The sequence below is a fragment of the Chrysemys picta genome, chromosome 15 (assembly GCF_011386835.1).
Source record: "Chrysemys picta bellii isolate R12L10 chromosome 15, ASM1138683v2, whole genome shotgun sequence".
NCBI classification, from domain to species: Eukaryota; Metazoa; Chordata; order Testudines; family Emydidae; genus Chrysemys; species Chrysemys picta.
This window is the reverse complement of record NC_088805.1, coordinates 6,027,493-6,051,464: the sequence shown is the minus strand read 5'-3', so window position 1 is coordinate 6,051,464 and position 23,972 is coordinate 6,027,493. Positions and strand designations below refer to the sequence as shown.

At 54.5% G+C, this 23,972-nt stretch overlaps 1 protein-coding gene across 3 annotated transcripts in view; it reads right to left on the bottom strand.

Moving 5' to 3' along the window:
• The window catches only part of SCARF2 (scavenger receptor class F member 2), a 119,165-nt gene extending 96,834 nt beyond the window's left edge, over positions 1 to 22,331 (bottom strand). For 2 of the 3 annotated variants that reach the window (XM_008174576.4, XM_024111061.3), the window contains exons 1-2: positions 22,045 to 22,331; positions 2,562 to 2,620 (exon numbers count right to left, since the gene is read on the bottom strand). In XM_008174576.4, coding sequence (XP_008172798.2) covers positions 2,562 to 2,620; positions 22,045 to 22,187 — 202 coding nt within the window. In that variant the 5' untranslated portion in view covers positions 22,188 to 22,331. The remainder of the gene's footprint in view (positions 1 to 2,561; positions 2,621 to 22,044) is intronic. The other variant, XM_042843208.2, reaches the window with a different exon arrangement.
• Between the last annotated feature and the right edge of the window lie 1,641 nt (positions 22,332 to 23,972).

Here is a 23,972-nt window from a genome sequence, read left to right as displayed (position 1 = left end):
GGCACTGCCCGGGGCTAGCCCGAGGCTGAGGAGAGCTCCGGCTGGGGGCAGCACAGGTATCCTGTCCAGTGCTCGATGCTGTGCCTGGCTCCTGTTCTCCCAAGGTGGCCTGGCTGGAGCCCCACCTGCCCCTGACCAGGGGTAGAACCTCACTGGTCCGCACTCAGAAAGGGGCAGCATGACTCCATGGTGCTCTCTAGTCCGGGTGTGCCTTCGCTAGGCACCTCCGCCCTTCCTCCCGCACGGGGACCGGGCTGCATCGATCCGTGCGGTGGTCACCTCCAGGCTGCATTACTGCTGCACGCTGCGCATTGGGCTGAGCGTGGGCGAAATGCAAGAGCTGCAGCCTGAACACAAGGCAGCAGTCCCTCAATGGGCCAGGCTGCCGTCAGCACATCCCTCTTGGGCTCAGTCCCTTCCATTGGTTCTGTCCACAGCCTGCAAAGCCAGCAAAAGGCCAGGTTCCAGCTACCTCCGCAACCACATCTGCACCCATGACCAACAGCTATGCACAGCGCAGCTCACAAGCCCCAGCGAGCTGTAGGTAAAGCGTTGTCAGTCACCAGCAGAGCCTCCTCACCCAGGAAAAGGAGAAGAGCAGGGGACTCCATACAGTCCATCTTACCTGGGAAGCTCCCAGATGCTATGGTGATGGATATTGAAAGCCCTCAAAGAGACAGCTAGATTAGATAAACCAGACTAGTGGTGACAACAGGCCTAGGGCTGAGGAAACCTGGATCGCCTTCCTGATTGACTCCGATGGCTGTGAGACCTTGAAAGAGGCTTCCAGATGAAGACACTAAGAGGTTAATGAATCCCCCACCTCATGAAGCATTTTGAGAGTGTCAGATAAAAGTCACTAAACAAAGTATCATAATTAGCCTTAAATGCAAACCTTGAGGTATTGGTTTGTTATATTGTTCCCTTCGTATATGCAGGAGATGCAAAGGGGCTCTCGTAATTTTCCTGCAGGAACCGTAACCTCTGAATTCCCTGGAGTCGTGTGATGCATGCTCAGCGTGAATGTTGCATTGGAGCGAGGCTGTGCACAGAACACACATAGGCAGGAAGCCTTTCCTCCAGCACTAACACGCAGCCGCTGAGCAGCCCAGAGCAATACCACACAACAGGAAGTCAGGGATACTGGGGCCAGCTGGAACTGCGGGAAGTTTTACAGGAATCCAAAAATAGCCTCCCAAAGTTTCACAGCCGCGCTCTGGGAATGCAGGTTCCAAGAACTCTCAATCCCCACACACTCACTCATGCAGAACTGAACTTGACAGAGATGCCGAAAGCCGAGCGTCAGCCCCCAGGGGAGCTTTGAACCGCTGACAATAGCCGATTGATTGTAACAGAACCTTCCGATGACCCTACCCTGGAGCAGCCCTGGCCAGAGCTCTCCTTCAGAAATGAAGAGCGTGCCGTGGAATACCCACTATTATCCTGCCATATCGAGGACGTGCTTTAGGTTACGGCCTTGCCTTCCACAGAGGTGTCCACAACAGAGTGTCCACAACAGAGCCCCAAATTCCCATCACTTGCTTCTTCCACTCACTGCAGACACGCTCAGGCCGAATGTCAGGCACTGGAGTTGTAGCAATGTTCACTGAAGCTCTTCATGGTCCACACCCGCGGCCTCCCTTTTCTTTCCAGCCCCCTGTCTTGGTACCCCCTCCTTCACTTCTCTTCCTCTTCCCCCCCTCAGAGATGAGGCCTCTCTGGTAGCTACATCATCTCTCCACAGGGGCTGGGCAGTACACTCTGAAACCCAGCAATCTACTCCCAGGACTATCCAAACACTGGCCGATACAGAGTCGTGGGAGGCATCTGAGGGGCAGAAGGGGCTGCCCCCAAAGAACCCCTCAACCCTGGCACAGAGCGTAAGTGGCCAGCGCAGAAGCTGAGTTTCATTCTCCTGCCAAGGCCCAAATGAGGAACCCAGTGTGTGACAAGGACCCAAAATGAGGAACACTGCAAAATGATTCATGCAGGACAAACTGCTGTGGGCTTCTTCCCCTGAGCGTACATGGCTCTCTTGGCTTGGCTTTACGGTGGATGTAAACGGCTGTCAGCAGTAACAGTGAGGAGACCCCAAATCTAGGTGGACGGGCAGGGACTAGTGCTCGGGGCCACCTCTCGCAGGGGAAGCCAGACACTGCTTGTGGAACTGCCATCTGCACTTTGCTGTCTCCCGGAGGCAGCTGGCACCGTGCTGGGAAGGGACGTCAGCTGTGACTAGCTGTCTGAGGGGAGCCCAGCTCCAATCCATCGGCTGCAATGCCACTTTCCCAAGTGAACAGGAGTTTTGGGATATGCCCACTGCCCTGGGTGCGCTTGGTGTCCTGCAGACATCCACTGTTTCACTGCTGGTCCCTGCCTCGCCCCCAGGGCTAGCTCTGATCAAGGAAGGAAAGGTGGGACCCCCTGGACACAGAGCTCTGAGCAAGGCAGGCTCTGGGGGAACCGCACTCAGATACAAGGGGGCTGGGAACGCCCTTCAGGGATGGGAGGACAGGTGGCTCTGAGGAAGCAGTATCTAAAGAAGGGATGCTGGTGCTTACCTATCAAACACTCGTCTCCTTGTTGCCTCCATCCTGGGCAGCACACAGACCCAGAGAAGCTGCACAAAGGAAAACACAAAGGTCTGGTTACAATTCTCACGTGCCTCAGTCCCTCTGCCAAAGGCTTCCGCTTCCTCTGGAGAGAGCTCGCTCTCCTGTGTGAAGGGCCACAGCTCTGAGAGAGCCACCCTACCCCAAGGGCTTGAAGTGAGCCAGGAAGGCCCAGGCCTCCACTTTAAAGCCCAGCAGGCAGGCCGGTTTGAGAGGAAGGCAAATATCTGCAGCCAGCGGCTGCAAGTCCTGGCCGACATAGGGGCTGGGGCACTCACTCGTGGGCTGCTCCGCTCCCCCCACCCCTTGGCGAGTACTTTGGGGCAGATCTCCTTCTCCTCAAGGGTTGTCCAATGCAGGGTGCTGACGGCTACAATGCAAACCAAACAAAAGAAATGCAGCCGCAAGGAGTCTCAGAGCCTGAGTCAGCTGATGCGCGCTCCCCTTCTGGGGCTAAACAGAGCAGTGTGGACACATTCCCGCTTGAGCTGGGGCCCAGGCTCCGAGACTCTCCCCACGTTTCAGACCCCAGGCTCCAGCCCAAGCGGGAATGGCCGCACTGCTAATTTCAGCCCCACTGCACAAGCCCCGCGAACCCGCATCATAGAACCCTAGGGTTAGAAGGGACCGCAAGGGTCATCTAGTCTGACCTCCTACCAAGATGCAGGATTTGTTGGGTCTAAACCATCCAAGACAGGTGACTCCAGCCTCCTTTTGAAACCTCCAGTAAAGGAGCTTCCACGCCCTCCCTCGTGTCAGTTGACCTGGGCTCTGTGACTTGCTCCACAGAGTTTTTCTTTGCAGTGTAGATGTATTGTATGAGGCTGGTCGGAGGATAAGCAAGGGATGAGGCTTTCAATAGGCTACCACCGCTCACACCCATATCTCGGCCTCATCTGCCCCAGCTGGTGCAGTGGAACAAACCACCAGGTGTCTGCAGGAGACGGGGCCTGCCGGTGTGTGAGCTGGCAAAGGACCAATCCAGATGCCTGAAGTGATGCTAGGTTGGGGGAAGACACGGGAGGAGCTGGAGAGGATACCAGCAACAGAGGGGCCGCAGTCTTCACAGGAAATCTTTGTCATCCACATTTCCCATTTGAACATGGAGTTACCACGACCGTTTCATTTCTTCAGAAATCTCCATTTTGAAAAATATTCAATGGAAACTTCAGAAGAAACGCCACCCGATGCCTGGCCCAATGAAATGGAGAGGTGTCTTTCCATTTTTCTGCATGGCCTGTTTTGATTGGCTAACTCAGTCACATGCTTTCTAAACAAAAACATCTCATTCTCAGCATCTCCCTTTTGAAAACGAAATACAGTTTTTCTACAAAAAGTCGCACAATAATGAAAAACTGGAGCTTTGAGGAACACCCGGAGCCCAAATGTCTTCACCTCACTCAGATCCATAGAATCCTTCTACTTCTTGACCAGCTCCAGTCAGCCAGCAGGGAGGGGAGAGGGTCTGTCACACAGGTCTGAAGTTAAAGCCGCGGCAGAGACCAGCTGCAGTGGAGAGGGCACTCTGGGTATGTCTACACTACAGTAACACAACTGCAGCTGACTTGGGCTCCCGGGGCCTGGGTTGTGGAGCTATACATCTGCAGTATCGAGGTTGGGGCTCGGGCTGGAGCCCAGGCTCGGAGACCCTCCCCACGTTGCAGGGTCCGGGATCCAGCCTGAGTCTGAATGTGTTCACTGCACTTTGATAGCCCCACCGGCCAAACCCTGCAAGCCCAAGTCAGCTGATCTGTGCCAGCCGTGGGTGTTTTACTGCAATGTAGACATACCCTCTGAGTCCATACCTAGTGAGAGGGGTCAGTCATTTTCTGTTAGCCCATCAGACAGTGACCCAGGCCTTCGTTACCAAGATGAGACTGGACTAAACCCAACGCCTGCTGTGGCCCAAACGTCACTTGCAGCTTCCACTTGCTGTTACAGAAACTGCCCCAGGAACATTGACCTCTCACTGCTTCAAGCCTACGTACAAGGGAGCAGCTGAGCCAGCCAGCCCGTCATTCTGCCTGGCCCCTTGTCTCCCAGAACTTCCCTACTCCAGTCTGCTGTTTCTTCCCTATCCAAACTTGGCATCTAGAAGCTGAACAAGCAGCTTCTGCATTGGTCCTAGCTCAGCTTCCTCCAGTCAGGCCATTTCAAAACAGCCCAGCTGGTCTTCTAAGCGCTAGACTGGAGGAGCCGGAGGTTCCCCTTCTGAGACTCACGGGGAGTTGCTCATCTGTTGCTCTCTCAGGCAACGTTCTGTTCTGCAGACCATGTGCGAGACATCTCCTGTCACACACATTTGGCAGCCTTGTCCCAGCTCTCATACACTGTGCGTGTTTGTGTGTGAAAGAGAGACAGTTGGAAATTGTCAGGGACGGAGAATCCACCATGACCCTTGGTGAATTTTTCCAGTGGCTGATTACTCTCACTGTTAAAAATGTACACTTTCTTTCCAGTCTGAATTTGTTTAGCTTTAGCTTCCTGATATTGGCTCGTGTTATACCTTGCTCTGGTAGGTTGAAGAACCCATCATTAAATATTTGTTCCCCATGTAAAAAGCAACAGAGGGTCCTGTGGCACCTTTGAGACTAACAGAAGTATTGGGAGCATAAGCTTTCGTGGGTAAGAACCTCACTTCTTCAGATGCAAGTGATTCCCCATTTACAATTACATTTTGAGACCTGTCAAGTAGCCTGATTTTAATCAATTTAATGTGTGCTGTGCTCATTTTATATCCTTCTAGTTTTTTTAATCAAAATGTCATGTGGTACCAAGTCAAATGTCTTACAGAAGTCTAAGCATATTAAGTCAACGCTATTACCTTTATCAGCCAAACTTGTAATCTCATTACAAAGAGATACCAAGATAGTGACAAGATATATTTTCTATAAACCCATGTTGATTGGCATTAATTATATTATCCTCCTTGAAATCTTTACTATTTGAGTCCTGCAACAGCCCCTCCATTATCTTATCAACATCAGACCAACAGGCCTATAATACTTGGGTCATCCTGTGACCTTTTTAAAAAATGGCACAACTGAACTTTCTTCCCGTCTTCTGGAACTTGTCGGGTGCTTCCAGACTTAGTGAAAATCAACGTTAACAGTTGAGCAAGCTCCTCAGGCAGCAGTTTTAAAACTCTTGGATGCGAGTTAACTGGACCTACTGATCTGAAAAGTTGAATTTTAGTAGTTGCTGTTTCACATTCTCCTGAGACATTTGTGGAACAGAGTGTTATCATATGGTAGGATGACATCATCTGTTTTTCCCCCAAATACAGAACAGAAATATTTAATGGACACTTCTGCTTTTTATTGATAATTCTGCCATTTCCATCTAGTAATGGACCAATATCATTTCAGGATTCTTTTTGTTCCTAATATACTTTAAAAATTCCTTCTTATTATCCTTAACTCTGTTGGCCATAATTTCTCTGTGTGTCCATTTGCCTCCCTTATCAATTTTCTACAATTCTAGCTTCTGATCTAAAGTCACAAAAAACTTCTGATCTATATTCATTATTCTCAACTTCTCCATTCTTCCATTTGTTTACACACACACACACACACACACACCTGCCTTCACTTCCCCTCCTAGCCAGGCCATTTTTTAACCAATATGGCCTTCTTCCTCGATTGTGGCTCTTGGGCATCTAATAAAGTGATCTTAAACAATTCCCAAATATCATTCATGTTTTTCTGATTAAATTCTTCCTCTCAGCTGATCTGGCTTATAATTGTTTTCAGCTTTGTGAAATTGGCCCTTTTAAAGCAGCAAGTATGTACATCATCGATCTGGACTTTATTCTGTTTGCACATTAAAAATATAGTCAACGCATTATCACTTATATCTAAGTTACCATTAATTTTTAATTGTGATCAGTTCCTCTTTATCCATCAAGACAAGGTCTAATATAGAGTTCCCCCATGTTGGATGCAACACTTTTTTCATGCACAGCTGCGTGCAGCTGAGGGGAAGGTCAGACCTTAAGTGTCAGAGAGACGCTCCCAAATACAGAACAGAAATATATTGCTGTGATGATTTAGAGCCAACTGGGAAGTGTCTGTCTCCCCTCTTCCCCCTAGTTTGGAGGTGGGAAGAAACACAGTCTCTAATGGCACCAGGAGCCTCTCTAGAGCTGGTCTGAAATTTTCTCTCACAGGAAATATTTTTAAATGCATTTTTTCTAAGTTCTCCATGAATAATTTTTCATTTTTTTCAACAGAAACACACATCAAAATATTTTCAGTTTCTAAACCCCCCAAATTTTACCAGAAACTGAACATTTTTACCAAAACAAACAAACAAAATCTGTTTCCGTTTTTTTCAGTTAAAAACATTTTGAGAGGAAACTGTCAAATCAGTTCTAAGTCTGTCTCTTTCAAATGCAGCAACTAAACCAGCAGCCCCCCCGGCCTCCTCACACACACAGCACACCAGTGCAGGGCCTGGAGTGAGCGCCAGGAAACACTGCATCCCTCATGGCCAGCGGAGGAATTTCTCCAGCTCACACCAAAACGTCAGAACCTGGACAGCTTGTTCTAATGCAGCTCAAAGGCCCCTTCTGGGCCGGATCTGTAGCCGTTTATACCTCATACAAGGCACAGGCAGTGAAGAATAAGCCAGCTCCGGCCTAACAGCAGTTCTCGATAGCTCATCATTAACGTTGCATGGACTTTACTTATCCGATTCGCCTCCCTGGTGCCAGCATCTCCACAGCAGCAGGACTCTGATGTGACCTGTGTCAGCTTCACTCCTGCTCCAATTGTCGAAGCGCCATGTGCAGCAGAATCCGAGGCGTGTACTCAAGCCGCCATTGCTGCTGGAGGAGTTACTTGTGGGATGGCCAGGACAGTGGCAGAGGTAGACACACAGGAACACGGACATTGCCAGACAGGATCAGACAGTGTCTCGTCTAGCCCAGTAGCCTGTCTCTGACAGACGCCAGTACCAGCCAGGGCCGGTGCTACCATTAAGGCAAACTAGGCGGTTGCCTAGGGCGCCAAGATTTGGGGGCGCCAAAAAGCGGTGACCCCAATTTTTTTTTTACAGTGTTCCTGGGCTGGGCGGCCGGCGGCGCGCTGACACGTGCGGCTCAGACTCCCTCTCCCAGTGCAGCGGCCGCTCCATGCAATTATCGTCGTTGCCGGCGGGGGCGGCATGCTCAGGGAGGGGGCGTAGCAGAGGTGAGCTGGGGTGGGGAGCCCTGCAACAGCTCCCCCCCCCACCCCGAGGCACCCCCCCCCACGGCAGCTCCCCACCCCCCTGGCCCAGGGAGCCATGCGGCAGTCCCCACCCAGCTCATCTCTGCTACACCCCCTCCCCGAGCGCGCGGTCGCCACTCCACTTCTCCCGCCTCCCAGGCTTGCGGTGCCAATCAGCTGTTTGGCGCCACAAGCCTGGGAGGGGAGGAGAATTAGAGCAGGGGCGGCGTGCTCGGGGAGGAGGCGGAGCAGAGGCGAGCTGGGGTGGGGAGCTGCCGCACGGCTCCCCGGGGGGGGGGGGGAGCTGCTGCGGGGGGACGCTTCAGGGCGGGGGGCGCAAGGTGGAAGTTTCGTCTAGGGCACGAAACTTCCTTGCACCGGCCCTGGTACCAGCTGCTTTAGAGGAAAGGGCAATAAACCCCTAGTGGGCAATACTGGCCATAGGGGAACTTGATGGTTGTCTGCACTACCAATATTAATGTTAATCTGCTTTTGATTCCTGCTCAGCTCTTGGCCTTAGCAGTATCTTGCGGGGGTGAGTTCCAATGGTCACTAATGCACCATGTAAGAGAGTATTTAGTTGTCAGTGTTAAATTTGTTGCCTTTCAATTTCATTGGACGTCCCTTTGTCTGGATTTACTATCTCAAGGTCTTTCATTATCTCATATACCCCTAATATGTGCCCTCTTATTCATCTCCTTTCTAACTAAGCAGTCACCATCACTTATGTCACTCCCTTCGGGTTCTACCCTGCCACCCATCACTCTAGAATCTAAAAATAAACAGCAACAGTGGAGAATCGAGTGGACTTCATGGGGTTTCTGGCTCTTCCTCCTTTTCAGGATCAAACAGCCTCTGCTTGCAGCAGGGTAGTTGCTTTTCACTCTCCTTTCATACAGAAGTCTCTCCCAGCCTCTGATCATATTTATCACCCATTTCTGGACATGTGCTGCATCGGTGTAGTGCTTCTAGTGCAGTCTAGCCCTAAGGCACCTCTCTCCCCCCATTCATTGTACAGGAGCTCAGGCTTCGTGAATCGTAGTGTGTTCCTGTGATGTGATTTTCTAGGTGCCTAAAAGTTAGGCACTGTCATGCTGCGCCTAAGTTCCTGTGTCACTCAAGGCCCTAAGTAACTACATCATTTTTTGCAAATCTAATAGATTAGTGAGGCAGGATTTTCCTTTGCAGAAACTGTTCAGATTAATCCTTGTTATATCATGGTCATGCAGATGTTTTGTAATTCTACTTTTAGTTATCGTTTGAGCCCGTTTTCCTGGTCTTGAAGTAAGGCTAACTGGTGTGGACCAATTTGACCCTCCATTCCTATAGGGGAGCAGATGTAGCCATAACCAGGAGGTTACTCCCCGCAGTGAGGAGAATGCAGGGGTCTCATGGGAGCGTGTGCAGAAGAGAAGGTGAAAAGTTGTCTATAACTTGGATTGCCAAACCAGGCTGTGCTCAATCATACAGGTCACCCCACTTGGCTAGTGCAAGACTGCTCCCTGTTGGACGTACTAGCATTGTGATCAGTCCAGTTTTCAATATTCCAACTGACAGGATCCCCATCACGACCCCAGGCAGGCGCTGCCCCAGTCTGAGCAGAGGATTATTCTGATAGACTAAATTTACTCTTCCATCCCACTTCTCCTCATTATGCCCTCTTCTATTTGGAAAACAATACCCCCTCGATAGCGTTTAACTTGCTGCACGCAGTCACTCCAGCTGTCTCCCTCTCATGGAGGATTTGAGGTTTGGGATTAATTTCCATGACCCTCCCGGCTCCCAATTATTAGCTGCATTTCCCCAAAATTCATCTCGTTTTGTTATAATGAAAATTGGACTCTAATGATAGTACAAAACTAGAGTTTGTTCCTACCACAGTAGAATCACCCACTTCAAAGACAATGCTCCAGAAAACCCCAGTTATGGGAGAAGTTCTAATCCTAAGGAGTAGATGAAGGAACATTTTACATTTCTGTAGTGCCTGCTACCTCATTAATGTGAAGCAATATACGAACTATATATTTTATCCAGGGATCGCTCACCCACCACTGAAACACAGCCACCTCTGGGGGGGAATGTGGCCTTGCACATAGTGCACGGCAACGCTTCACAAAAGGAGGCAGGGAATTCAGAAGGCTGTGGAAAATGGTCTAGTTAAAACTGCAGAGGGAATTTAGGGATGCAGAATGTGACTATTCCAGTCCAGGTGGAATTTGGATAGGCCAGGTTTAATACCCGGACTCTGAGGAAAAGGCACACGGGGGTTACAAACAACATTATTCTCCTTTTCAGAAAAAGAAAACAACAAGGCATCATAGGATCCAAGATCTCAATAAGCAACTTCCGGACATAGGGAAGGAACACTCGGTTCACAGAGCATACACTCAGCAGCCACTGCCGCGATACAGCCGATAAAGATGCTATGGCCCTCCAATGAGCAGAAGTGGACAGGACCTCTGCTAAACACCAAAGAGTAATGGAATGTAGAGGCCTAGGGGGCAGGTCTACACTACAGCCCTAAGTTGACCTATGCTAGGGCATGTCCACACTACCCTCCTTCTGCCGGTGGTGCACGTCCTCACCAGGAGAGCTACCACCGACTGAAGAGGAGCAGTGCGTGTGTGTGGGGGGGGGCTCTCAGCTCCGTGCAGTTCCCCACTGGGAGGCCAACTGCCCTTCTGGGCTCTCAGCTTCTCGCCTCCCAGACGGGGAAAGGGAGGCAGGAAGGGGGGGAGGTACCTGCGCTTCTCAGTTCCCTGAACAGGGAGTCTTTGGGTAGCAGCCGGCAGGGAGCTGAAAGACAGCCAACAGCCAATGTAAGGAACGCAGTGTCTACATGGACACTGCGTGGCCCCGACTAGACCAACATAAGCGCTAGGCCTCTGGCAGAGGTGGAGTTATGATGTCGGTGTAGTAGGGCACTGACATCGGCGGGACAAGGCTGTAGTGTGCACACTGACATAATTCGGTCGACGTGAGGCAGCTTACATCGACCTAACTGTGTAGTGTAGACCCGGCCTATGCACTGTCCAGGACGACAGCATGGCATCTCCTGACCAGGTGAGGCCCTGCTTTATCGTAGCCTGAGTCACAAAGTTAAAGGCCAGAAGGGCCCACCACATCTTCCAGGCTGAAGTCCTGTATTGCACGGGCCACCAGTCCCACCCAGCACCCTCACACTAACCCAACAACTGAAATGAGACCAAAGTATCACAGCGCTCAGGAGAGCAGACTGGTATGTGCCACAGGAAGACAACGGGGGGACTGAGGGGCACCAGTGCTGAGGTCCCTACAATGGCAGGGAAATGATTGAGAGAATCCTGGCAAGTGACACCCCCCACCCCAAGGTCACTGCCAATCAGACCTGGGGGGAAATTCCTGCCCCACCTATAGATGGTGATCACTTAGACCCTGAGCAAGAACCAGCCAGCCAAGCACCCAAGAAAGAATGCTTAGTACCACCTCAGAGCCCTGGCCCTTCCCATCCTATGTCCTTTCTCCAGCCATGGCCATCCCCAATGCTTCAGAGGAAAGAGATTAAAAAAACCCCACAGAATACATGGCGGGGGAGGGCAGAATCCCTTCCTGACCACTGCTGGTCGCTGGCTGAAACCCTGAAGCATGAGCTTTAGGAACGTAAGGCATATACTGGAAGCAAGCCCCAGGGCTGCTAAGCCCTGACCCCCACCATCATAAGCAACCCCATCATACAATCCCACTCCTACATTTGTCCAGCTCTCTCTCTTAAAACCAATTAAGTTGTTTGCCCCCACAACTCCTATTGGGGGCTGTTCCAGATCCTCACCCCTCTGATGGTGAGAACCTTCTTCTAATTTCCTGCCTGAATTTGTCCCTGGCCGGTTTATCCCCATTTGTTCTTGTGCCAACACTGTCCTTTAGCTTCAATAGCTCTTCCCTCCCCCTGGTGTTTATCCCCCTGACATATTTAGAGAGAGAGCAATCGGCCCCCCTCTGAGCCTTCTTTTGGTGAGATTAAACAAGCCAGGCTCTTCCCATCTCCTCTCAAAAGACAGCTCCTCCATTACCCTGACCAGCCCTGTAGCTCTTCTCTGCATCTGGTTCAGTTAGAAAAAACAGCTACTAACCTTTGTGTCACTGCTGTTCTCCGAGATGTGTTGCACATGTCCATTCCATGTTAGGTGTGCACGCGCCGCAAGCATGGACGCCGGAAATTTTTCCCTCGGTGGTACCCATCGGGTCAGGTCTAGCGCCCTCTGGTACTGAGTGCTCATGCGCCAGTATAAGGGGTCTGGCCAACCCCACATCCTCTCAGTTCCCTCTTGCCAGCCAACTGCGACAGAGGGGTAGGACAGTGGGTCGGGGAATGGACATGCACAGCACATCTTGAAGAACAACAGTTACGGAAAGGTTAGTAACCGTTTTTTCTTCTTCAAGTGCTTGCTCATGTGATGTCCATTCCACATTAGGTGACTCCCAAGCAGCGTCATAGGAGCTAGGATCGGAGTTCATGGACATGCTGATTGCAACACGGCTCGACCAAACTCGGTGTCATCTCTAGCTTGCTGGGTGATGGCATAGTGGGAAGAAAACGTATGTACCGACGACCAAGTCGCCGCTCTGCAGATGTCCTGGATTGCGATCTGGACCAGGAACGCTGCTGAGGAAGCTTGCGCTCTCATAGAATGGGCCGTCAGTATAGTCAGTGGCGTGACACATGCCTGCTTGTAGCATATGCGGATGCACGATGTGATCCAGGATGAATTCTCTTGAGATGAAATAGGCTTCTCGTCCTGTCCGCTACCACCACAAAGAGCTGTGTGGATCTGCGGAACGGTCTTGTTCCTCTCCATATAGAAAGCCAGGGGGCGTCTACCATCTGGTGTGTGGAGACATTGCTCCTCCCTCCTCGCGTGTGGTTTTGGGAAGAAAACCGGCTGGAAAATAGCCTGATTACTGTGAAACTGCGAAACCACCTTGGGAGGAATGTGGGGTGAGGGCGGAGCTGTACCTTGCCCTTAAAGAAGACTGCGTACAGGGGTTCTGATGTAAGGACCTGGATCTCTGAGACCCGCCTGGCCAAAGTGATAGCCACCAGAAAGGACACCGTCCAAGGAAGGTAAGACAAGGGGCATGTTGCCAGTGGCTCAAATTGGGGCCTGTGAGTTTTGACAAGACCAGGTTTAGGTCCCATGGGGGAATGGGCTCCTGCATCTGAGGGTATAGTCTTTCTAGGCCCTTGATAAAACGAATGGACATCTAATGCGAAAAAACCAATCAGCCATCCACCATGGAACATGGCCAGGTGTATTTTAACTGATGAGATTGCCAGCCCTTGCTATTTCAGATGGAGCAAATACTCCAGAACGGTCTGCAGTGACAGCCGGGCGGGTGAGAGACTTTGCTGGGAAGACCAAATGGAAAAACGCTTCCGCTTGGAGAGGTATGTAGCTCTGGTAGAGGGGTTCCTGCTAGGTAGCAGCACCTGGCGGACTTGCTCGAAACAGGCCAGCTCCTTGGGATTTAAGCCTGGAGCTTCCAAGCTGTCAGGTGGAGGGCACTGAGGTTTGGGTGGAGTATCTGACCATGGTCCTGTGAGATCAGGACCAGGAGGAGAGGGAGCAGCAATGGAGTCGCTAGTGAAAGACCTAGCAGTGTGGCAAACCAGTGCTGGGGCGGCCAGGCTGGGGCTATGAGAATGACTTGCGCTCTGTCCCGCTTGCTCTTCAGCGGGACCTTGTACACGAGAAGAATGGGAGGGAAGGCATAGAAAAGGTGCCGTGTCCAAGGGACCAGGAAAACATCTGTGAGTGAGCCTGGGCTGTGGCCTCGCAGAAGCAAAATTGGTGACATTTCCTGTTCTGTTTGGTCACAAACAAGTCTATGTGGGGAGTCCCCAATCACTGGGAAACGACCCTTACTACATTGAGGTTGAGAGACCACTCGTGGTGACTGGAGAAAGACCTGCTGAGGGGATCTGCCAGCTCGTTCTGGGCTCCCGGAAGCTGAAAAGCTTTGAGGTGGATAAAGTGCTTTATGCAAAACCTCCACAAGCAGATAGCTTCCTGACAGGGAGGAAGAGCGAGCGCCTCCTTGCCTGTTGAGGTAGAACATGGCTGCCGTGTTGTCCATGAGCACTAGCATGTACTTGTTTGCCATGTGGGGTAAGAACACCTGACAGGCCCCAGGTGAGCCCCCCATCCTAGTTCTGACACATCCAAGACGCGGGATAACGAGGGCTGGGGCCTGGAGAAGGGGATGCCTGAGAGGACCGACAGAGGGTCTCTCCACCAGTCGAGGGAGGCAAGGACCGGGGCAGGTGCTGTGGGCACGGAGTCCAAGTGGTGACGGCTTGGCGAGTACACTGAGGCCAGGCAAACTTGAAGGGGTCTGAGGCGTACTGCACTATGTATGTGCACGTGGCCATGTGACCTACAATCTGAGGCAAAAACAGGCCATCGTGACCAGGTGGGCCTTGACCTGCTCTGTCGATGAGGCCATTGTCTGGAAGCGGGTTTCTGGGAGGAAGGCCCCGGCCTGGGAGGAATCGAGCACCGCTCCAATAAACTCTATCCTCTGCACAAAGGCCAAGGCAGAGTTATGTTCGTTTATAAGCAGGCCCAGTGCTTGAAGGGATGGCTGTATGAGGTGGATACACCTCTACCTCGATATAACGCTGTCCTCGGGAGCCAAAAATCTTACCGTGTTATAGGTGAAACCACGTTATATCGAACTTGCTTTGATCCGCTGGAGTGCGCAGCCCTGCCCCCCCGGAGCACTGCTTTACTGCGTTATATCCGAATTCGTGTTATATCGGGTCGCGTTATATCGGGGTAGAGGTGTATTAGCCTCCACCTGGGCCTCAGACCGGCCTTTGACCAGCCAGTCATCAAGGTCTGGGTAGACTTGGACCCCTCATCTTCTCAGGAAGGCCGCCCCTACCTCCATGCATTTCGTAAAAACCTGTGGGGCTGCGAACAGGCCGAACAAGAGAACCGTAAATTGGTAGCGAGTCTGGTCTATAGCAAACCTGAGAAACCTTCTGCGGCCTTGGAAAAGTGAGATGTGGAAATAAGCGTCTCTCTAATCGAGGGCAGCGTAGCAGTCCCCTGGATGCAGGGAGGGAAAGATGGAGGCCAAGGAGACCACTTGGAACTTCAGCTTTTTGAGGTAGCTGTTAAGGCATTGCAGGTCTAAAATAGGTCGGAGAGCACCCTGGGCCTTTGGAATTAGGAAACAGTAGTAGTAAAACTCCTTCCCTCTTAAGTCCTGAGGAACCTTCTCCATGGCTCGCACTCAGAGGAGGGCTGGCACCTCCTGGGCTAGCAGTTGCTCATGAGACGAGTCCCTGAAGAGGGACGGGGAGAGAGGATGGAGGGGAGGAGTGGAAATACACTGGAGTGTATAACCCCTTTCCACAGTGCTCAGCACCCGGTGGTCTGTGGTGATATGAGACCATGCCGAGCTGAAGCGGGACAGGCGGTCTGAAAACAGCAGAGAGACAGGTTCCGGTGACACAGCAACTGGAATAATGCCCTTGGGCGTCCCGTCAAAAGTTCTGCTTAGCTGCCCCTCAGTATCTGGGCGGGCTGGGTAGGGACGCTGAGGCAGACGGGGCCAGTTGCCTGTGTCTAAAATCCCTGATCCGTTTCTTTTGCAGGTCCTGATGGGGCAGTAGAGCCAAGAAACGGGTAGAGTGCTGGGGCCTGAAGTGCTTCCTCAAAGGCGCCAGAGCGTAGAGACCCAGGGACTTGAGGCTGGCTCTAGAGTCCTTCGGGCCATGGAGCTTTGCATCCGTTTGCTCTGAGAAGAGCGAAGCACCTTCAAACAGGAGATCGAGAAGGGATGGCTGGACCTCCATCAGCAAGCCGGAGCACTGGAGCCAAGAGCACCTGCACGTGGCCACTGCAGAGGCCCTGGGTCTAGCCTCCGAGTCTGCTGCGTCCAGGGTGACTTGCAAGAAAGCCCAGGCTACAGACCAGAGCAGAGAACTCCTGCCTGGACTCTTGGGGAAGCGAGTCCTTGAATTTTGACAAAGTCCCAGACCGTGAAATCGTACCTTCCTGGCAACGCCGGCTGGTTGGAGATACGGCACTGTAAAGCCGGTGCAGAATAAAACTTTCTACCAAAGAGGCCTAGTTTCTTTGAGTCCTTCGCCTTGAGGCGGGGGGGTTGCTCCTTGCAGCCCTGGTCTGGAGGGGAATACAAGTACTCATACCCCTGGGTGGGAACAAAGTACTTCTTTTTGGCCGTCTTTGAGTGGGAGGCAGGGAGGATGGGGTTTGCCACAGAGCTTTAACAGGTCCCATGATGGCCTCATTGAGAGGTAGAGCCACCTTAGACGGGGCCTCAATATATCGACCAAGCTGTGGGAGGACTCTTTGACTACCTCCTCTTCCAGCCCGAGGTTTGAGGCCAGGGGGCACATTCTCCCTTCTGCCCACCGGCACTGCCAGCAACGGCTCTTGTGCTGCTGGCAACAGCGGTACAGAAAGCGCCAGCAACTCTCGGGCTGCACTAAACGCCTCCAGGGTGCACAGTACCGCGATTATACTGGTGCTGCACTGTCCCTCTGGCGCTGATGATGGGGATCGGACTCTACGGAGCCTACGTACAGGACGGAATCAATGGTACTGCCCGCGGAGCAGGGCGGAGGAGTGGCCAGACTCCACTGCACTCCCCGTGCCTGGCCTTCCTTAGAGTCTGGGAACGCCACCTCTTGGCCAACTGCTTCTTCCGTTTCTTTCTCGGCACCAGTGAAGGGGAACAGCGCTGAGAGTCTCTCGCAGTGGGAGGAGCACTCCACACCGACATGGAGGGACTTGGTGTTGAGTCCGACCGACTCGGCTCTGAAGAGGGTCAGAGCACCACCTCCATCAGGAGCAACTTCAACCTGGCCTCCATTATACACTTCTTTATACACTGCTTGAACGGACAGCAGATCTGACAGTGATCCCTGATACGAGTCTCACCCAAGCACTTTAGGCAACTGGAGAGTGGGTCTCCCATAGGCCTGGCCTTGATGCAGAAGGCTCAGGGCTTGAAGCCCAAAGACTGAGGCATGCCTCATGAGGTGCTGGGGACAGATGAAACTAGGGTGACCAGACAGCAAATGTGAAAAATCGGGACAGGGGGTTGGGGGTAATAGGAGCCTATATAAGAAAAAGACCCCAAAATCGGGACTGTCCCTATAAAATCAGGACATCTGGTCACCCTAGATGAAACTTCGCTAACACAGCAAGAAGCACCAACTAACTATGTATAACAAACTAACAATAGTCCAAGCAAGAAATAAACAACTGGGATAGAACGAAAACCGAGAAAATGGAGTAAAACAGAGACCACTGAGTACAGTCAAAACAAGAACAGTTCCAGCGACAGTCACGGGCGATAAGAAGGAAATGAGAGGATGTGGAGTCAGCCAGACCCCTTAGACCGGCGCATGAGCGCGCGGCACCAGAGGGCGCTAGAGCCAACCTGACGGGTACCACTGAGGGGAAAATTTCCAGGACTGTGCTCACGGCGCACACACCTAATGTGGAATGGAACACGGAGGACCAGAAGTGTACAGTGTTCCAGGTGAGGTCTTACCAGCGCCTCGTACAATGGCATTAATACTTCAATATCTCTGCTTGAAATGCCTTGTCTGCAGGGCCGGTGCAAGGAACTTTCGCGCCCTAGGCGAAACTTCCACCTTGCGCCCCCCCCCCAGCCCTGTGGCAGCTCTCCACCCGCCCCCCGCCCGTCCTGAGGCGCCCCCCCCCCCCCGCGGCAGCTCCTCCCCCCCCCCGGGAGCCGTGCGGCAGCTCCCCACCCCAGCTCACCTCTGCTCTGCCTCCTCCCCGAGCACGCCGCCCCCGCTCTAATTCTCCTCCCCTCCCAGGCTTGTGGCGCCAAACGGCTGATTGGCTCCGCAAGCCTGGGAGGTGGGAGAAGTGGATCGGCGACCGCGCACTCGGGAAGGGGGCATAGGAACGATGTAAAAAAAATTGGGGGCATCGCTTTTTGACGCCCCCAAATCTTGGCGCCCTAGGCAACCGCCTAGTTTGCCTAAATGGTAGCACCGTCCCTGCTTGTCTGATACAACCTAGGATCACATTTGCTTTTTTCACAGCCGCATCACATTGGCAGCTCAGAGTCATCCTGTGATCGACCCACACACCCAGGTCTCCTCCTCCTCTGTCACTTCCAAAGGATGAGCCCCCAGCCGGTAGCAGATATTTGTATTAGACCCTAAGTGGATGATCTTGCACGTTGTACTATTGAATTTCATTCCATTTCTGTCACTCCAGACTTCAAGATCATCCAGATGTTCCGGTATAATCTGCCCATCTTCCTCTATATTGACAATGGCTAGCTTTGTATCATTAGCAAATTTCATTGTCACAATCCTACTTTTTGTGCCGATATCATTACTAACAACACTGAATAATGGGTACCCAGACCAATCCTGGAGGAACTCTACTAGTAACCACCACAGTGCATAGGGGTGGGAACCTCCCAGGAAATGTATGCTTCCTTCTTGGGGTTTCTAAGTGCCACTGACATTAGGATGAGTAGATTTTAAAAATGTACAGATCAGGTCCCTCTCAGGTAGACTAGGTGGGGGGGGCAGCAGCAGAGTGGGGGATGGCTGGGTATGGGGGCAAGGCACTGGTACGGGGTATGCAGGGCAGAGGGTTAGTGGGCGATCAGGGCAGAACATGGAGGGGGGTTAGAAGGTTGGATTGGAAGAAGAGGAGCCACCTTCTTCCCTCTACCCTGTCCTAGCCAACACACCCCCATCAACTCTCCTATCTTTCAGACCGGATATTGGGATTCATTACAGAGGTGGGTGGGGGAGAATGACTATTTACTAGCTGTCCCTTTCCCAGGGTGCTGCCCCCCCCTCCGCCGCCCCCCCCCTCCCACCCAACCTACCTACTGTATTTATTATTTCTATTAGGGAGCACCTAGAAACTCCAGCTGAGATTGTGGCCCCTGGCACCAGGCACTTCACAGGCTCTGCAATAAATAGGTCTTGCCCAGAAGAGCTTCCAGTGGTTATCCCCACTGTAGAGACCAGGAAATGAGACATCTACCCATCCACCCTGCCTCCCCTGCCCGCCAGGAGGCAGAACCAGAATAAGGCGCTAAGGTGGGGAAGGGTCACGTTCAAGGCATCCTGCGGAATATAGTTTACTCTGGTGGCCAGGGCACCAGGTGAGACGTGGCCTCCCTGCAGAGAGTGGGGAGGTGCCAGGCTGGGCTCCCTCAGTTCTGGCCTGCCCCGGAGAAGGGATTTTGTTTCTACTTCTCAAGCACTGGTTCTCTTGCTGCACCTGGAACCAGGCTCCAGGCAAGTCCCTCCCTTTGAGTGCGTCTGGAAAACACCAAGGGCTGGATGTGGTCTCTCTGATGGCTTTTGTTGCATTTTTGGAATGAAGGTGGCTGAAGGGAGGTGGGGGGGGGGGGGAGGGAAATACTCGGTAGTTTTTTCAGAAAACTGGAGGGTTTCCCCCCTAAATAGCAAATGTGAAACTCTCTATTCCCCCTGCAGCAAGAAGGCCAACTCCTAAGTGAGCACATGGCTGGGATCTGAAGCCTGTTCTGGTTCATAAACTGTCTCACTAGAAAATGCAGCCTGTAATTTGAGGAGAGGGCACTAGAGCTGGGAAGGTTTGCTCAATGAGCCCATTATCCAAGCCCCTTGAGAGCCCATGAAAGGTGAGTGTTGTTCCTGTAGTAGCTTGTGGACTCACTTGACCTCACAAGCCGCGATACAAAAGGTGAATATATGCCCTGTCCCCAGGCAGCAGCCCACCCCCAGCACAGGCCAGGGGCTAGAAAAGAAAGGGGCTTTTCCTTCCTGCAAAGAGCAGATCTCGGCTCCTGCCCCACAAACCAACCTGCTGCTTGAATGTCTGGTTTGTTGGCAGTTCTTCTGCCCCCCTTCCCTCCTCCCTCTCCAGCCGCACGCTGAAAATGAGACCCTGCTTCAAATCCAGGGCTGTGGAGCAGTTGGGCTTGTGAAAACAATCTGCAGCGTCAGGGATACAATCAAATGGGAGGAAGTGGTGGCCTCTAAGCAGCTGTTTGGAGAGCGAGGCAGGGACTCGAGCAACTCCCTGGAGTCCCTGGGCCTTGCTAGAGGAGTCAGACGCTCTGGCAAGGCCGTTGGAGGGGAAACAGCGCCAACCCTCGGCGTGCCAGCCCCCATGGGCTCCACCGCAGCTCGTCTAGTGACTAGGAGAGTGGGGACATTTCAAACCAAAATGAAAGTCTCCTTGATTCTCTACTGCTCCAGCCCATGGGCGATCTAACCCCAGGAGTGGACCAGTGACCCCAGAGAGGAGACAGTCTCCTCCACGCCAGGAGTCACCAATCGCCACGTACTGTACACTCACGGGCAGCAGAGGGCAGGGCAGGATGGGTTCCTCACCAGCTCTGGTGCCCTTTTTTACACACGCACAATTGCTCTCCTTCCCACAGACAGCCTGTTGGGTTACATGGGCCTTGGCTCATCACGAGACACCCCAGCCCCCGACTAGCCCCCCAACCCAGCAGGGTGGTGTCAGACCCCACCACCCCGCAGTACTGCACAAAAGGGACTTTGTCCTGCAAAAAAAAAAACAAAAAAAAAAAACCCACCCAGATGCTTCCATTGGAGGGGGGGGGGGGGCTCGTGCAGAAATTCCACAGAATTGGAAAGTCCTCTTGTCTAGGAGGGTTTGTTTGCAAGAGTTTAAATCTAAAGCAGATGGCGCCTCCTTTCCACTGGGTTTTAGGTTACACTTGGGCTGCGTGTTCTCCCTCGGAACCTCGAGGGTGTCTGAGTCTCCCCAGAAATGCCAGCCCTGGGGCGCTCCGCGGGCCGGGCCGAGCGGCGCACGGCTGCTGGCGGGGTTCGGGCTTGGCCGGGGGAAGAGGGAGCTGCCGCATCCCGAGAACCGTAGCCCACGATGGGGTTAATCCTCCCGAAAGCGGCGCTGGCTGGAAGGAGGGAGGGGAAGCCAGAGGCATGCGGAGCTCTGAGCTGGCACTCCATGCAGGGATGCCGAGAAACGTGCGACTAAAGTTACAGGCTCGGCGAGCCCGAGCGTGGCAGTGGGGGCGATTCAGGTGACCCCCCCCTCCCCGCGCCGGACCCAGGTGGTTCCGAGGGCAGCTGTGCACGGATGTAGGGGCACACAGAGCCTGCCCGGCCAGGTGCCTGCGGGTCGGGCGGCCGGGGACCGTTAGCTAGAGCCTGCCCCGTCTCCGCATCCACAGGCGGGACCCCAGCCACCCAAAACCTCCTCCGGAGGGGCCGCCGATCGCCAGCGGCCAGTACCCCACACACACCCACCCGGAACGGGGTCCCCAGCAGCTTTTGCCGCTTTGCCCAGCACTGGGGATCGCCCCCAGCAGCCCCAATCCGGGGGACCAGGCCAGGGCCAGCGGGACCCTCGCCCCCAGCTGCCCCTCGGGGGGGGGGGATCTCAGGGCCAGCGGGACCCTCGCCCCCAGCTGCCCCTCGGGGGGGGGGGGAGGATCTCAGGGCCAGCGGGACCCTCGCCCCCAGCTGCCCCTCTCGGGGGGGGGGATCTCAGGGCCAGCGGGACCCTCGCCCCCAGCTGCCCCTCTGGGGGGGGGGGAATCTCAGGGCCAGCGGGACCCTCGCCCCCAGCTGCCCCTCGGGGGGGGGGGGATCTCAGGCCAGCGGGACCCTCGCCCCCAGCTGCCCCTCTCGGGGTGGGGGGATCTCAGGGCCAGCGGGACCCTCGCCCCCAGCTGCCCCTCTCGGGGTGGGGGGATCTCAGGGCCAGCGGGACCCTCGCCCCCAGCTGCCCCTCTCGGGGGGGGGGGATCTCAGGGCCAGCGGGACCCTCGCCCCCAGCTGCCCCTCTGGGGGGGGGGAATCTCAGGGCCAGCGGGACCCTCGCCCCCCGCTGCCCCTGGGGGGGGGGATCTCAGGGCCAGCGGGACCCTCGCCCCCAGCTGCTCCTCTCGGGGGGGGGGGGGGGGAATCTCAGGGCCAGCGGGACCCTCGCCCCCAGCTGCCCCTCTGGGGGGGGGGAATCTCAGGGCCAGCGGGACCCTCGCCCCCAGCTGCCCCTCGGGGGGGGGGGGAATCTCAGGGCCAGCGGGACCCTCGCCCCCAGCTGCCCCTCTGGGGGGGGGGGGGGGCGCAAGGCAGGGCCCCTCTCCGGCGGGAGGGGGCAGCTCTCTCCGGGTTCCCGCGGCGGGGCAGGGGGCGGCGGGGCCGCGGCGGCTCCTACCCGGTGGCTCCGCACACGTTCCTCCCGCCGGGTCGCAGCTCCTGGGCAGCTCCCCAGCTCAGCAGCAGCAGCAGCAGCGCTCCAGCCGGCCCGGGACGAGGCAGCCCCCGGAGCGCGGCGGCCGGGCCCCCGGGCGCCTCCATCGGCGTCTCCTTCGCTCGGGCGGCTGCGGCGCGCTCCGCTCCCCGGCCCGAGCGCGGCCGCCCTGGCTCCCCGGCGGCGGCTGCCTGCGGGGTCCCGGCCGGAAGCTGCAGTGCGAGCGCGGAGCTGCCCCGCCGCCGCCTCCTCCGCGCCCCTCTCGGCAGCAGCAGGAGGGCGCCCGGCCAGCCAGGAAATTCCACATTGGTTCCCCTGATCCCGGGCCAGGCTCTGGGGGACGCGGAGCCGCCGCCTCCTGCCCGCCCCGGGGCCTCCCCGCCCTGCGCCCGGCCGGGCTGCAGCGCCTCGTCCCGCCACGGCCCTGTCCCCTTCCGAGCCCTTCTCCCCCTGGGGCTCGGGGGCAGAGCGCGGGGAGCGGCCGCCACTGTCCCGGGCACCGCTGGTTAGTGTAGGGTCGCTTGGGAGGAGCGGGGCTGCCCCTGGGGGCCGCGATTCCTAGCGAGCGGGCGGAGGGGGCCAGGGGGGCACGGTCCGACCTCGCTGGTGTGCGGGGCTTGCCCGGTGACTTCCAGAATGACCCAGCCTCGCCGCAGCCGGAGCGAGGCAGTTCGCGGCCCGTGTCCGAAGCGTGCTGGGCAGAGAGACAGGGAGGCTGCCGGTCGGTTGCTGCGGAGGGGAAGGCTCTCGCAGCAGCGGTGTGAGGGAGCGGAGCGGAGCGGAGATGGCCTGCCAGTCCCGCAGGGGTGGGAGAGCAAGGGCAGCCGGGACCCGAGAGTAATGGAGAGGGACAAGTTCAAAGCGGGGGAAGAAGCGCTTTGTCTAGGAGATGAGGCTGGAGAACAGACTTGGGAGGTCACTGCCAGCCGCAGATCGAGGGAGGGGGGCAAGACAACGTGCAAATGGACTGTCCACGTTAGCTGCATCTTTGTGAGAGACGGTGAATCGCAGGAGAGCCAGCCAGCGCTTTCCAGACGTCAAAGCCAAGCCATACAAAGAGGGACTGTGCCCTGGAAAGCGGACTCTGAACGTGACAAAGGGCAAACACGCTCCTTGGATGTCTAAGCGGGGTCCACACTTCAGAAAAGATGTTGAAAAGTTGGAAAGGGTTCCGAAAAGAGCCTCACGGGCTGGCAAACCTGCCCGGGGAGGGCAGGGAAGCTCAGGAAAGGGACTATTTTGATCATCTAGTCTGACCTCCTCTAAAACGCAGGCCACAGAACTGCCCACAATAATTCCCAGAGCAGAGCTTTTAGAAAAAACAGCCCGTCTTGCTTTAAAATCGTCAGCAAGGGAGAAGTCACCAAACCTTGATAAATTGTTCCAATGGTTAATTATTCTCACCTTTCAAAAGGTATGCCTTCTTTCCAGCCTGCGTCTAACTTCAACTTCCAAGGACTGGATCATGTTATAACTTTCCCAGGTCCATTGCAGAGCCCACCGTTCAATGTTTGGTCCCTAGCATCCTACTTACAGACCGTGATCCAGTCATCACTGAACGGTTCTCTTCGTTAAGCTAAATAGATGGAGCTGTTTGAGCCTCTTACTATACGTCATGTTTTCTACTCATTTAATCAGTCTTGTGGCTCTTCTCTGAACCCCTCCAATGTATTAATAACCTTCTTAAAATGTGGGCACCAGAACTGGGCACAGGATTCCAGCAGTGGTCACACCAGTGCCAAAGACAGAGGTAAAGTAACCTCTCTACTCCTGCTGGCTCTACTTAGTTTAGCCAAGAGAAGGGGACTTGGTCACGGTCTACCCGTACCTATGTAGGGAATACAGTTCTGATAGCAGACCGCTATTTAATCTAGCAGAAAAAGGCACAGTGA